Source organism: Morone saxatilis, unplaced genomic scaffold, assembly GCF_004916995.1.
Source record: "Morone saxatilis isolate NCDOM2014 unplaced genomic scaffold, NCSU_SB_2.0 Contig5, whole genome shotgun sequence".
Taxonomy (NCBI): domain Eukaryota; kingdom Metazoa; phylum Chordata; class Actinopteri; family Moronidae; genus Morone; species Morone saxatilis.
Window position 1 is genome coordinate 19,069,277 of NW_023340095.1, and position 15,602 is coordinate 19,084,878.

The window sequence follows — 15,602 nt, forward strand, 5'->3', positions numbered from 1 at the left end:
AACCATGTTTGTTGGTGAAGTGAGTGGAGCAGCTGAGACGTTTTTTTTTTTGCATCGTATCAGCTCCGTTTTGGATGCAAGTACAAATTGTTAGTTACCACTGGAGAAAGTTGTTAATACTCTTTTTAGTGGACCTCTGTTTGTTCCAAAGTAAAAACACAAATCTAGTAAGTACCCCAGACCTTTTTTTTTTTAAATGCCTCTTTTTGTCTATAGTCCTACATAGTTGCTTTCAACTTTACTGCTCAATAGGTCATATTGTACCCCAAAATATTAGAATAAATACCTGTTAGTTAAAAAATACCTCAAATAAATTCAGTTTAATTGTTCCCAGATTGTTTCCTCCTTATTCATCCTATTCTAACATATGTTTCTCTTGTACCTACAGGGCATATATTAGTATGTAATGTAATGGTAAAAAAACCACTGTAAATTTGGAAGAAATACGCTGAGGCCTATACGTTGTAGGCCACAAAGTGTTGCCAAAATAAAAGTATGGATCAATGAGGAGTTTAGAATCAGTGGCACAGTTACTGAAGTAACTTTATCCCACGCAGAGTGATAGATGTTGCAGGTGTCGTGCCCTTCCCCGATACAGTCAAAAAGAGTTCATGCTGCGTAGGTATGGTGCCTCCTGTTGTCGTAGGACAAGGGAAAAGGACAGAAGAAAAAGTCTGCTAATTTACAAAGGATGGTGATCAGAGACATCACTGCACACCAACTTGAAACATTCTGATTCATGGTTTCTTATAAATGTAGAGTGGAAGGGACTAATTCTGCATGACTGCCAGTTATAACAATGAATGGCATCCTACAGCATGTGTGGTTATCCTCACATGACACAGCCATTGTTATGTTTATGATTAGTTTGGCCTAGATTAAACATACGAAATAAGAAAGTTAGCTTTTTAGGTTGTCTAAGCTTGTTATTGGTGATTCGACATGTTGATTCTTCTACTGTAGGTTGTGTTTTAAAGTGCATATTTATTCTAAAATTATATTTGAAGTAATCATCGATAACAATAACAATGAGATGCAGTGTGAATACATCAGAGACATTACAATGAGCACAAAAGAAGAACAGTCATATACAGAGCCTATAAAAAGTATTTCACTACCCCCATCCCCCCCTGGACTTTTTCATGTTTTATTCCCAAGGAAAAAAAAATATTACTATAGTACTATACCCAAGTAGTAGTCTATGTAAAAGGCTCTGAAAACTTTAGTAATATTTATAATATTACTATTTGTTTAAGTCTTTCTGTATAACATATAACAATATTCATGAACAAATAAGCAACGATAAAAGTTAAAGATCAGAACAAAAAAAACATTGTGGCAACACAAGTAATAACCCCATAACTGTCCTCACACATGAGTCAGATACAGCTAAATCCTAATCGGTGCAAGAAAATAAATGACCTTCCTCTCTAACTTGTGAGTCTCTTATAGTGAGAAACTGATCGAGAAAACAAAAAAAAGATTTTTAAGGGAGCTTTAAATTGAAAAACACTCAAATTGTACTTAATGTATTAAAATCTGCTTAAATTCTGCTGGTGCAGTGTCTTTAAATACAGGCTGATTATTACTTCTGTGACTAGATTTAAAAGTCATATTGGCAACATTATCAGTGGAGATGTCGTTCGTTGACATTGTGTTGTGGTTTGATGGCATTTGCTGTTTTGCTGGCATTTGCTCTCAGTATTCTGTGGTCGGATCAGTGTGTGTTTGAGTTTTTTGGTTCTGCTGAGCTTTTGTGACTGTTCATAATGCGTTTATCGTTCTATTGTTATCGTCTTGGTTTTTTCTCTTTTAGTCTGTGTTTGCATGAAACATGACGTTGCACTTTAGTTACTTATATGTTAATTTTATTGTTTTCATGGTGTGTAACCCTCCTCTCCCTCCACTATTAGACTCCTCAAACTAGCCTTAGCTGAATCCATAGCTATTACCATAGCATTTCCCACAATGTTATGTTAGCCTTAATGTTCTATTCAAAAAGTAACACTGGAAAAGTCATACTGGAAAATGACAAAGTATTATTCATTCCATGCAGACTTAGAAAAAATATAGACTCATGAAAGAAATCCTTTTACAATTACTTTCTGAGTGACAGCTCAGAAAAGCGCGATAGACATTATAAAACAGGACGGGTGGCGATACTGTGGGTTTGAATTTTGTCTGCATATTCTAATGTTTTCCTTTGTGCTCCTTGAAGTACAGAATGACAGATTTAAAATGGATTTTAACAAATCAACTTTTCTCCTTTTTGATTCAGCTGGGATTTGACCCACATTTATTCTTACACATGTATCAACAGTCACCACCACAACCACTTGACTACATTTGCTCCTGATAAAGCTCCTGCAGCCAGAGAGAGTAGCAGTTTCAGCATTCATTTAACGAGGCCCCTTTATAAAAACAACAACAATAAAATACACAACTGCCCTCACTGTGGCCCTGTTGATTAACAAGTGCTTCCTGCCTACTCTTTGAAAGCTAAAAAATCGGAAGGCTGAACACCCGCAAAAGTCATTGTGAAGTACATTTCTATTTATCCCATTCTAGATTTTGTTTATTTGCTGTTTTAGCCTTATAATTTAATATGCCCAACAATGTCCTAACACAAACAATAAACAAGTAAATAAATCATTAAAATCATTACATAGAGAATGGAGTAATCTCCGCAGGACAATTTTTAATACAATTTATGTATTAAACCTGCCATGAGTTGTGCACCCCTTCAACCTAATCATCTGCCATGTGAGGGTGTCATTGCATGGTCAGAAATGGCTGCATAATGCTGTGGGGATACCTCTCTCCAGCATTGAGCCAATTGCTGAGTTGTCCTTGATCTTTATGATTCAGGCCAGAATGCTAAGTAACCAGCTGTTGGAGCTTCCAGAAACAGGTGTATTTGCTTGTGAGCACCCATAATCAGTGATATCGAAAAACTGGCCCCGGCAGTGATGATTTAGGTGCACCACAAAGGGAGTAAATACTTGTTCAATCAATCATTCTGTAACTCAAGTTGGGCCAGTTTGTAGAGATTTTCTTTCATGTGACATAGATTTATTGATTCAAAGTTGTAAAAACTTAAAAACATAAATAAAACCCAGAGGTGGTGCTAATTTTATGAGCACTGTATCGTCCCTAGGATTCTCCTGCCAATTCTGTAAATAAGGATGGGAATAATGGGCTAATTATGCAACTGACTGCTCAGTGTACTACAGTGCTCATCATTACAAACCCTTTGGAAGATCAGCACTTGCAAAAGAAATGCAGACAGCCTGAACTCCATGATGCTTCTCCTTCTCCCACCCAGAGACAACAAAAGCCTGCCTGTCTGCGCTCCAGTGAGTCTGGATCCCTTGGCCTCCATTACTCCCTACCACTGTCTTAGTCATTTATATACAGTATGTACTAAGTTAGCAAACTTACAAAACATTCTGGTAATCCTACAATTCTGGTATCTTCTGTGTGCCCATAGAGACAGACTCCCTGTAGGGCAACATCAGTAATAATGAACTGTGTGCAGAGTGGAGAGGCCCGTTTCTGGCAGGGTGAAGACTGCACTGTAACTTCATCCTCAGTGGTCGGGTCAGGCTCAACAAATCATTTGATGGTGCACTTACTGACTTGCTTCCTAACTGTCACGTGAACATGTATGTGTATGAGTCTGTTAACACAATAATATCACAGAATTAATACAAGTAACACAGAATTATTCCAAAAATCTTGAGAGCAAACACTTAAGTGATCCTGGTAAATTCTGTCCCCAGTGTGAAATTAATTGCTGTGAAGTTGTCATGCCAAAATATCAAAATCTTATTTTCAAATCAGATCTACACTGTCTTAAAAAATCAGAGCTGTGCCAAGCCAAGCAGAAAATAATCTGTAACATCACACAATCCATGAAGGACACTGATTTTCACTTTGATACTGTTTGATGTTGTTTGATTTTGTTTGTTGGCTTTTGTGCGTGTATCCTCATGTAAGCCTGTGTGTATGTGCGGGCATGCGTGCGCACAGCCCCGCACATGAGTTGGAATTTTTTGGAATCTGAAAAAAAAAGTGTGACTACAGAGCAGCGAAAGGTTACATTTGGAAAACAAACTATATGACAACAGCGTTCTCTTTTGATATCGTGATTGGCAATCTTCAAATGCAGCCAAACAAAGAGGAGTAAAAAGAGAAAAACAAAGGAAAGGAAAAATTGAAGTTGTCAGTTTGTACCTGAGTTGTCCCAAACTATCCTATTCTGCAGCCAGTGGGGGTTTCTGTCAGGCGACAGCAGACTTCTATATTTCTCTGCCTCTGTCACTGCCATTCCATTTCTCCGTCTGGGCTTTTATACATCTCTGGGTCTGGGGCTTGAAATGACTAGGTTGCACACAGTGGGAGGAGGGGGCCAGATGACAAATACATATATTAAAATCATTCACAATTTTCAGAGGAAGGGGTAGGGAAATGTAGGCAGGTGGGGACGGGCTGAAATTAAAGGCAGTCTTTGATCTCCGTAGAATAAGAAGCTACGTATGGATGGCTTACTGAGCTGAGGAGGAAGCACGTTGTTCTTTTGTGTGAACGCACAATGTTCCAGCACACAATGATGGAGTCTGAGAGCCATTCATCTTCAGCTTGACCTACTGTAGCATGCACTGCTGTTTTCTATTTGTTTGTCTGCTTTGAAGACTTTTGTGGTCAGACACAGAAACTCCCAGAATGCCCTGACATGGCACTGGGGTAGAAATACACACGGTGATGGATGTATAGCCGAGCATTTTCTTTTACAATATGGAAAAAAATCTCAAATGTAGGCAGGTCTTTCTTTTAGGGCGTCTTGCCATAGACTACTCTGATATGAAATCTTCTCTTATTGTTAGTACATTATAACAGCACTTCCTAATTCACATTGCTGTGTGCATGCTTTGATTCTTCATAATGTCATACCCATTTTCTGCTCCCTTGCTCACAAACACCATATTCATGCACAATTTGACATAATAGCAGAGTTAAAAACATGAAATTATAAGGTAATGTCTCACCGAGGGCTATAGTCACATTAAAAAATGCTTTCCCAGCAATCTGTAAGATTGCTTGCTGCAGTGAAATTTAATAGTTTGAGCATAGCACCCCCTGCAGGTAGGCATTATTCCTTGCTAATAATAGCCTCAATGCTTGGACTGAAGCAGAGGCTCTCATTGTTACCCTTTCACTGCAATTACAGGCCTTTCTACTTTGATTGGTGGGTAATTGAATTGGTTTGAGCTTGTATGATTTCCTTCCGAATTTGCCACTCATAGTCCAATCTTGGCACCAGATCAGACAAAAGCCTGTCTCCCAGTAATTAAAGACGCCAAAGCCAGGTGTAGAACTGGGGAACTAGGGAACCATAGCCAGATGAATGGGACTGATTAGGTGTTTAGTGAAAATGAGATTTTCTGGCTCAAAGACAAAGTACAGCCTCTCACTTGGTGCTCAGTGTTCGGTGGGGTGGCAATTGACTGCTGTTGATGAGGTACATGAGGTAAAGGCCTGAAAATGACTTCCTGCATTCATCGCATTTACAAAGGAGCCGCAATGTCAAAGTCTGAGTGTAAATCTGAGAGATACATATCAGGCATGAAACAGGCTTTTAGTCTAACTTATATGGAAAAATGGAAGATTTTTGTTCTAATTAGGCAGAAAACTGCCTGTCCCAGATCAGTTGTGTGGAGAACAGAGAAAACTAGAGATATTACACCTTTAAAATTTAGGTGGGACAGTCAGTCTGAAGTTTAATTTGAGTTTGAACTGAGGCAGTTTCATCTCACCATCAGTCTTTTTATGTGAATAATATGCTCTCTTACCTGTTTATCATGGCACAAATCAGTTCACATGGAAAAGAAAGATCATCACTTCATTTCTTGAACATAGTTAGTGACTAAAGAATGGTTTATTTGTTCTTTAAATCCATTGTCGTAAAAAAAAACAAACACATCAGCAAAAAGATTGGGACTTTTTACATACTGGGTGGTGAGTGAATGAGGTCACATATTGGTCCTAAGTGAACGACAGCTGTGCTTAGGTCAAGGTCAGTGTACTTTGAGCCGTGGATGTACGCCAACTGACTGAGTGGAAAATGAGAGTTTTTTCTCCCTTCATTGAGACTGGAATGGATTTTAATCAACACATTATGCCAGTTGTTAATTGCTTTTGCCGCCTGCTGCTAAAATAATTTGCTACTTTTCTATTGTAGTAGTAGCCATCTGTTTCAAAACACAGGGACAGGATCAGGCCTAGACCTGGGGTGGATGTTGACATGAGATACAGGCGGCTAATTTGCACTGCCACCACCTTAGTTACGAGGCTAAGAATGTGTGGAGTGGAGGGGACGATTCACAACAAGGATCTCAAACTGGGGAGCGAGCTGCACTGAAATGACGAAAACAGAATATTAATAGAAAACACATGTAAAAAGTTGCCGCCATTCAAAAGATACATCGCACTTTATTATGCAGCCATGTAAGGATACGACTCGCTAGTGTACAAATGCACATGCCAAATTGTCCTGTGCATCTTTTGAAATGGACATAATCTCGGCCTTAAGGAACAATGGCTTCCTTATGAGGCTCACCCTAATTTAACCCTGTGTCCGTGTCCCTTAATTGCGCAAGGGTGCAAACAGACACTCTCAATAATGTCTAGAAGGGACAATAGCCAAAAGGAGCCCAGTGAGAGAAAGCTTTTACCCCGCTTCACCTCATATTTACTCTAATCAGCCCTACTGTCGAGGCACACAGCACTGTTTGTATGGACTGAGCACGTAATGTCTCTGCTCTTCTCTTCTCCCAGGTCTTTGCTCAATGTGATCAGTGGTCTATAGCCAGGTTCCTATCTGAGTGAAGGTATGATTTTTAGCCACAGAAAATGTGTTTAAGTGCAGTGTGCTTTTTTCTGTTTTCAAAGTTTTTCTCTGCCGGGAAATGAGCCCACCATCGAGTATCCCTTTTTTTGCTCTCGGGAAAGGTGTTGAAATTTGCCGGCCAATGATAAGTCAGATCAAAGGTTCATGAGGAATCTAAGCGCCTACATCTCTGCCATTTGAAACAGCAAGCATTTACACATTCAAGAGCACTCACACCTCATTTATGGTTAATAATCAGGCTGGTCACATAATCTCTGTGTGAAGCCTCAGAGGTATAAATTCACTTTCTGGAGGAGGGTGACAAGTGTGCTCTAAATTATATCTACTTTCCGACACCTTCTCCTCCAGAATCAGTTTTTAATTAGCTATGTGGATGAGCCAGCAACAACTGCACTGGGCATGTACAGTATGTATATAAGAATGTGTTTTCAGTGGCTCTGTCTGTGATGCATGCAGTATTTGCAGTATTTGCATCTGTCTGTGTGTGTGATGGTCTTGTACTGCTGTACAGGCAGGGAAGGCATTTTCTAGTCTATGTGATGCTGCCGCAAGGGTTTGGAGGCGACATCTCAACAGGAGGGGACCAAGCCATCAAAGCCATCATGTACTTTAATTACAGGTAATCTCAACTCACAGACACTCTCCCACTCCCTCTGTTCTTAAGAACTTCCTCCTCAATTACCAAAGTGCCTCAATTAGGCCCTAAATAAGCAGTGGACATGCACAAGGGAGAGATGGGCAAATTACAATGGAGAGGGTAAAAACAACAGGCCCTGTAAGAGCCAGTGTGATGCAGAGGCAATTAAAAGACAAAAAAGTGTTCTACCACGCAGGGCGAAAATGAGAAAAAAGAGAAAAAGCCTTTTGATGAGCTAGTTCAGAGCTAAGTGGAGCTTAAGAGGCGATGGTCGAGGAGAAGAAAGAGTGAGAAAAGAGAAATTAAAGACAGTTGATTGGCAAGAGGGCTGATGTCACACTGTTTCCCTACAGGACCATATGTCGGGGGGAGCACTCAGTCATTGGGAGACTGGAATGTGTGAGTAAGTCATGATTTCTATAGAGCAAGTAGGCGTCCCACAGGCAGCTGATTCTCTACACTCTCTCTGCTTCCCCTCACATTCATTATCCAGCCAACCCCATACACACTCCATCAACTGTGAAACTTACTGGGCTTTTGAATGGACAAATGAAGACCCCATCTCTTTTAATGGGCTAATTCTGTGTCTAACAAGGAGAATGCTTAAGCTGCAGCCGGCAGTTGAGTGCATTAGTCAATTAGCTCAAGCCTAAGCCGGAGTGATTGTCTGATGAATTAACTAGAAAGAAATACATCATCAAGGAATAAAATGAGAGGCTAAAACACACACCTCTGTTTATGTGTTTGTTTTTTGTGAGTGGGTGTGTGTTCTCACAGTGCCTGTCTACTGGATCGACTGCATTTCATTCCGTTGGACGGCACGACTCACGCTGACCTGGATGGCTGGTTGGAAACTGAGCTCATCTAGATCCACAGCAAGCTGCACATGACATGGCAGCTGACAGGGCTGTCATCATCGGCCATCGCTGTGAAATGGAGAAAGTGCTGGGCACCAGGATGAGCAGTGAGAGTACATTAAAGAGGAGGAAAAACACTCTACAATATAATGTAATGAAGAGAAACAGCTCAGCACTGCAGCCTTAGAGTCATATTCCCTTTGGTCAACTGGTTGCATTTCATACAAGAAATGTAAACAACAAAGTTGAGAAAACAATGTTCAGCAGCTTATCAGGGCAGCTCAGCATGTATCCAGGAGAGGGCAGTGTTATCCAGAGAAGGGGTGGGGACCGCGCTGTTTGATCTGAGCAGATGTATGCGAGGAGAATCATTAAACAGCATCTGTCCACTCAATTACCCCCTTCGTTAGTCTAATCCCACGTTTTTGTTTTTTTTACTCATGGAGGGATAATTAAATTCCTCATAAATTGAATTGAATCTCTGTGTAAAACAAGTCATGATGAAAGGGCCAAAAGGCTTAGGGAGGAAACATGGGATGGCCCAAACAACAGGAAATATTCAGGACTAGGCTGCACATGATGCACCTTAGACTATAATCAGCATTTAAAAATACAGGTAGCTGGAAAAATAATTTTTTTCATTGTGAAGCCAAAATTCCAAAGGAAAATAGTTTTAACCACATAGCTAGGGATTTGAAAATGACAATTTTAGACAATTTTTAGCCTCATAATGAACAGCGCCTTTTTAAATTTAGACTTGACCATTTCAATAAGAAAGTGTGTTAGTTAGGTCAGGGGTCTGCTGGTATTGTCACTTCAACATTCAAGTACTTCAAGAAAGCGCAATATTTCTGAAAATATTTCCATAACTAACATCATATGCAAACAGCAGCTTCTATACATTTTTATATCAATTTGTATCATCTTTGTCAAAGAAATGGAATCTGACAATTCTTTTTGCTCATAAATGCCTAAGCAGTGCAGGCCTTTATTAGAATAATTAAATACTTCATAAAGCTAAAGATTTATAATAATTTACAAAATATTTCATGTTTTAACTCCACACAAATACATAAGATAGATTTGACTTTTAATTACATTCACAGTCATAAATCTAAAAGTTGCTTTAATTTGCATGTTCTTGCATTGAGAACAAGAGGCCTGGTTTAAGTATAAAGTGACTATATGAAAATTGACATTTATATGATTCATACTGAGACATTATCAGACTAAAACATAAGAACGGACACAAAGCACTGACATGGGAGGACATCACGAATTATTGTAGCTGCATCAACACAATTAGCATGAAACAGCAGAACAGTAGAAAACACATACAGCAGCAGCTTCTTGGTTCAGTTTGTGAATGCAACTTGTCCTTTCCTGTTGCAGTCGTCTTTAACACCGTATGGGCCTGCATAGAAAAACTCAGCAATCGTATCACAGAGGAAAAGTAATACCTATCCCAGAAGTATGAAATCGTCGCTGCTTGTAAAACCAGCTGCTCAACGAATGTCTCATCAATAACCTGAATTAAAAAATGTTTAGAAAAAGGATTTCTTCCACTGATCAGGGGAGAACAAGAGGAAATGAAACACCTTGGAGACAGCCAGCAAGCTTCCCAGCTCATCTGTAAAAAACGGCAGGATATGCTGCGCCTCATTCTCTAAATGTCAATGAGGTCATCGCCGCTCTCGTCGCTCTCCACAGTCAGCTGACGGGTCCACCACTTCTTCACCTCGGACCCTGAAGAAGCCTCATCGTTGACAGGGTTCATCTTACACACTATGGACTTGACACTTGTGCGACCTGACACAACACAAACAAAGAACCGAGAAGTCAATTCCACATAAAAAGCCACTATTGTAAATAAGTTTGTTTATAACTGACTTGTCTGCATAAATGAATCACTTCTTCTGTAATATAAGTTCACATAAAGCCTTGGTTTTCCATGGCAGAGAAACACACTAGAGAAAATATTCATTCCACTTCACTGTAACAGAACATCCTCTACAGTACTGTGCCACTTGCAATAGGCAGTGTACAGAGCCGTGCACACCTGCAGGCAGCCGCCACTGTCCCAGTTTCCTCTGTGGTCTCCCCAGGTCTGAAGAGTCCTGCCTGTAGCCTCCTCTGTCTGACAACGTGGGGCTCAGTAGCTGCTGGAGACCACTCATCTAAACAAAGAGAAGATATCTGTTTTTTCACCAGTGCAAGCGCACACCTGCAGATTATATGATGTGCGTGCTACCTATCAAGCTGTGAGCATGTGTGAGTGTGTATACAGTGTTCGGGCTGGATGTGAGGCTTTACCTCAGGCTGCGAGGGGTTGTCTGGATTGTTAGTATTGTGGTCTTCACTTGGCACGGTGGTCTCTATACTGGGGGGGTTGAGGAAACGGCTCAGCTCCTGCTGCTGGCTCTCTCTCAGGCTGTGGATGATGCTACACGACTGCTGCTGCTTCTGCAAGTACACACAGACATATATAGTCAGTGCGTGGAGACATACTGTACATGTATGTTTGTGAAATACGCTGGGGATGAGTGTGTTTTCACAAGGGCATGTTTGTGTGTTTTCTGTTGAGAGACTAACCGCCCGGATGCGTTTGAGGCACTTCTTGAGCCACATGCGTATGGTCTGTTTGGCAACCTCTTCTTCAATGGTGTACTCCAACTGTTCCCTGGCCAACAGCTCCTCCAGCTGGAGAGACTTTCTAATGTCCACTGAGCGATATGACAGCATGCTGTATGATCACACACACACACAGCCAAAAGAGGGACATATTTAGTGGAATATAATTCTGCATTCTTAAAATGAATCCTTAATGTACGAGTTGCACTGAAGCTTCACTAAACCATCAAGATGTGAAAGACTTTTAAACCACCAAATGATGGGATGTAATATGATTAACTCTACACTCCTATGAACCCAAATTATTTGTCACTCACAAAGAAACAAGCTTTCTATTTCATACAATTTGCTACCTCCTGCGCAAGTGAAGATCTCTCTGACCAGAATTTCAATTGGACAGAAAATAAAATCTTGCCTAGTGGAGATTTGTGAGTTCATTAATAAATCAGTTTTTTTCTTTTTTTGCAAGTAAGTAAAGGAGGGCATGAGTGTACAGCTCAGAATCAATATTACATTGTGTTATCCTAAACACTTCACCAATGTGTAAAGTGTATGTGGTGTTCCATAGTCACCTGAGCACATCATGGAAGGTCACATCTCCTCCACTGTGCAGTCGCTCCATCTCATAGCACATGTGTTTAAACAACAACTTGTCTTTGTCCAGGTCCACTTCCAGCCTCCCTCGGAGCAGACGAAGCAGGAACTTCACCCTGGATGTCGGGATGACGCCCTGGTGAAACGGTTAGGGGTTATTCAAGAGGCAGTGAGGCTGTCTCAGTCTCAAGTCTATGATGCTGAGACTTACGCCTGAATTTTAAATGCTGAAATTCTAACTCCTAATTCATTTCAATCTTTTTGTTTTCAATACCTTGGGATGTCAGCCCACAGTTACGGATAGTGACTAGCAAAGGTGAATGGGGTTGGAGCTGGCCCATATGTGTATATAGGTAATGGCTGCTGCATATATATAGTTTTTCATGTTATAATTGGTTGTGACTGCATAAATAATTGAAAAGAAAAGCCTACAGTACATCCAGAAGATGTCAGATAGAGAAATGGGTGGGGGGTCTACATTTTAAATCCAGCACCCACTGTTCTAATTACTTTTACTCTTATTACTTAATGCTATACTTCATTCCCTTCAGCCCATCTCATTAGCTCTCATCCTGCTTATATCTTCTCTATATCATCTTTGGCTCACAGCTATATGATCGTCATCCTCTCCCCTCTGCTGTGTCCTCATCCCCTCGCCTATAGCTAATTTCTCACCTCCCGTTTGTCATCCACCATGTTCCAGATGATTTGGAAGTGCCTCAGGTCATTATAGCTCAACAGCTGGTCCTCCTCGGTGGAGTAGAATAGAGAGAAGTTCTCCACGATGATGGCTGCAGCAATAGCAAGAGATATAAATACTCACAGATGCAAATATTCATCATTCAATGACTGATGTTCTGCTGCCTTTTAGAGCTCTAAATATTCATTTATTTTATGATGCCATGACTTAACAGTCCAGGCTTCTGGGAGCCTGAATGAATCATCAATAATGGGCTGATGGAAACCCAGACTGTTATAATAGTCTAATGACACGAGTTCAAGCGAGAACACAATTTTCCACCTGATTCTCAAGTTCACATATATTCAGCAATCACTCTCGCTCTTCCTTCATTTTTTATTCTTCTTGTTTCTGTTATTTGCGTGATTTTGTGTTATGTATATACAGTATATATATATATATATATATATATTTATCTTTTCAGATGAGATTACAACCCATACGAAAGTCCACAAAACCAGAGAATACAAACTGTAGAGCACATTAAAAAAGATGTAGAGAGATGGTTTGGTTCATGTCTAAGACTCATGCTCATTTTGATTCTACTATCTAACTATCTTTCCTTTTTTTCTGCAACGTCATTCTGCCTCTTTCCCTCTTCTTGTACGGCAGCCTCTCTGTTTGTTCATTGTGCTCATGATAAGCTGTAATAAACTAAACTCTCGTCTCTGGAGAAACCTTTTCTCGTTTTGTCCCTTTGAAGAGATGACAATACTACAGCTAAGTGTGCTTTATGAGTTCTGCAGTCTTGTGTAAAACACTTGTTTTTGCCACTACATTATTTCCTGGAAAATTATTATAGTTATAAAATTAACCATAGTTCAAGTATTAAACCTAAAATGTAACTTGCTTTTTGTCCCCAAATTGAAAATGAGTGTGAACAAAATTGCCATAAATAAAAGTACACACGGACCTACGAGTAGGTTGAGCATGATGTAGGCTATGATGACATAGAAAGAGCAGAAGTAGATAAGCGCTCCAGCGTAGTTGCCACAGTCAGTCTCCCAGTAGCGATGTTTGTCCGGGGTGCAGAATGGGGCCTGCACCTGGTGACAGATAAAATAAACAATAAAACGTGTCAAATGCTCCCTAAATAAAGGGTTGGTCCACCCAAACAATATATATACATTAAAAATAATGTTTTATTTACATAGCGATATCTAGCCATGCAGATAGCCATGTCAGCATTTTACATAGGAGCTATTTCTTTTGCTAGAAAATAATTCCAGTGAAAACTGCTGACAGCGGGGTCTGAGAAGCATCCAAAGTTACACAACTGGGAGTGACCGGAGTAACTATTAATTTTGCTGTGAGCCCCACAAACAAAAATCCACCCATTCACCTACATTGTATTGGTGTAGCGACAAAAAAATTGAGGTGAAGGGACCCTCTCAACACAAAATAGAATGTAAACAATATACAGTATTTTTCCAGATTGTAAATAGTTGGTCTGTTCTTTTGTCTGTAGGGGTGTGTGTCGGACCTGCAGCCCATCTTACCATGCAGTCATGCATGATTTTATTCCAATCTTCCCCTGTGACGATACGGAAAAGAACGGTGATAGCCTTGCCCGCCGTGGAGAAGTTGGCATGCCTGCAAATAGTGGGAGACAGACAGAATCAGATATACTGTATCTACTGCATACAGCCTGCAGTGTTCATCAGCATAATAAAGGACAGGGTCTGGTCAATAAACAGACGATCTAATCCTTACCGGTTGATGTTCTCTCCGTATTTGACAGTTCCAAATAAAACAACGCCAGCAAATGCATAGCAGAGGAGAAGGAGGAACATGCCCACGATGATGAAGAAGCTCTTGTACATGCTGACTACGACAGTCAACAGCAGCATCTTTAGAGTCACCTTTATTCACCACACACAGACACACGTGCACACACATTCAGAAGCATATTTTGCTGTTGCAAAGCACATTATTTTATCAAGTTAAGTATGTTCTTGCACAAAAAATTATACTCACATGCTTCCCACATATTGTAAAGAATCTGAAGACGATCACGCAGGTGCCCATCATGTAGGTGTATGCATTCTACAGGCAGAAATGATGTAGTTATTAGTTTACACTGACTTAATAAAAATTCCTAAAATGTTCCCTTAACACAACAGTAATTTGTCAAACCCGTAAGGAAAAGTGCATGACTATCCAGATGACACCCAGTGATGTGACCAGCAGGTCATAGCGATTCCGCCTGCTTTGCCAGTAACCCGCTGGAGACATGGCTATCAGCTTCATGGTCACCTGGGTAACAACACCAACAAGTCACATCAGACAGGCGTCTGTACCCAGAAGAGGCAATCAAAGTAAAACCTTGAAACTAAGTAGACAGGATCACAGGCTCACCTCCAGTACAAATATAAAGGTGAAGACCACTGACATGGTGGCAAGAGGAAACGTTGCTTTACCACCTACGTCCCACTGGAGAGGAGCAATATGTCAGTTCATATTATATATATTTAGCACATTCCAATATAAAAACCATAACTGTACTGCAAAATAAATAAAAAAATCTGAGATAGGAGATTAAAAAATAAATAAACAAGGAGTATGCATATATGAAATGGCATGATGCATTGATATGAAACTTTACCTTGACTGAGAGCAGCACTGACTGTGCCAACACCAGCACAGCAATGCCCCGTTTAAAGAAGGGATGTTGAGTAATGTCATACATCTTGGCCCGGAAACCCCCGTTTTCTGTCAAGCAGGTAGAAGACCAGAGATATATTGATACCTGCACAGCTAGAACAAAATGTCTGTATGGAAATGTTTATTTTATTTTTTAGTTTATGTCAACATTTTCATACAGTCGTGGTTCTCTCTGATCAAGTGATCAGTCTAAATGTCTGAAGCAGCTGCAGCAGTGGTCTTTAGAAGTAATGCTTATATCTGCTGAGTATCCTTTATTGTCCTGCAGATGGCGCTCATGGACTGCCTGGGTGTTCCTATCAGTGTGATAATTTTGCTGCAGGTTTTACACACATTTATGTATGTACTGTAGGCGCACTTGCGTCAAAATAAGGTAAAAAACACTAAGTGCAAATGTGTAAATGATTTTGTGAATTTTGCTTGTGGAAAAAACATGGGAGGTTACTGTTAAATTAATTACTGGCTTCAAAAACTTACTCTCCTTACTTCCCCTAAAACATAAACTGAACTTATCTTTATTCAAAAAAGGATGAGAGGAGCTGATGTGATTGGCCATTGCTGAAGCCCACC

At 40.2% G+C, this 15,602-nt stretch overlaps 1 protein-coding gene across 1 annotated transcript in view; it reads right to left on the reverse strand.

Moving 5' to 3' along the window:
- Nucleotides 1–9,375: 9,375 nt before the first annotated feature.
- nalcn (sodium leak channel, non-selective) overlaps nt 9,376–15,602 on the reverse strand; it is an 88,638-nt gene continuing 82,411 nt past the window's right edge. Inside the window, exons 34-46 of the mRNA XM_035677189.1 lie at nt 14,974–15,080; nt 14,727–14,801; nt 14,505–14,624; nt 14,346–14,414; nt 14,082–14,230; nt 13,868–13,961; nt 13,282–13,414; nt 12,305–12,420; nt 11,608–11,765; nt 10,997–11,147; nt 10,718–10,867; nt 10,464–10,581; nt 9,376–10,213 (exon numbers count right to left, since the gene is read on the reverse strand). Of these exons, the coding sequence (XP_035533082.1) occupies nt 10,071–10,213; nt 10,464–10,581; nt 10,718–10,867; nt 10,997–11,147; nt 11,608–11,765; nt 12,305–12,420; nt 13,282–13,414; nt 13,868–13,961; nt 14,082–14,230; nt 14,346–14,414; nt 14,505–14,624; nt 14,727–14,801; nt 14,974–15,080 (1,583 nt within the window). The 3' untranslated portion in view covers nt 9,376–10,070. The remainder of the gene's footprint in view (nt 10,214–10,463; nt 10,582–10,717; nt 10,868–10,996; nt 11,148–11,607; nt 11,766–12,304; nt 12,421–13,281; nt 13,415–13,867; nt 13,962–14,081; nt 14,231–14,345; nt 14,415–14,504; nt 14,625–14,726; nt 14,802–14,973; nt 15,081–15,602) is intronic.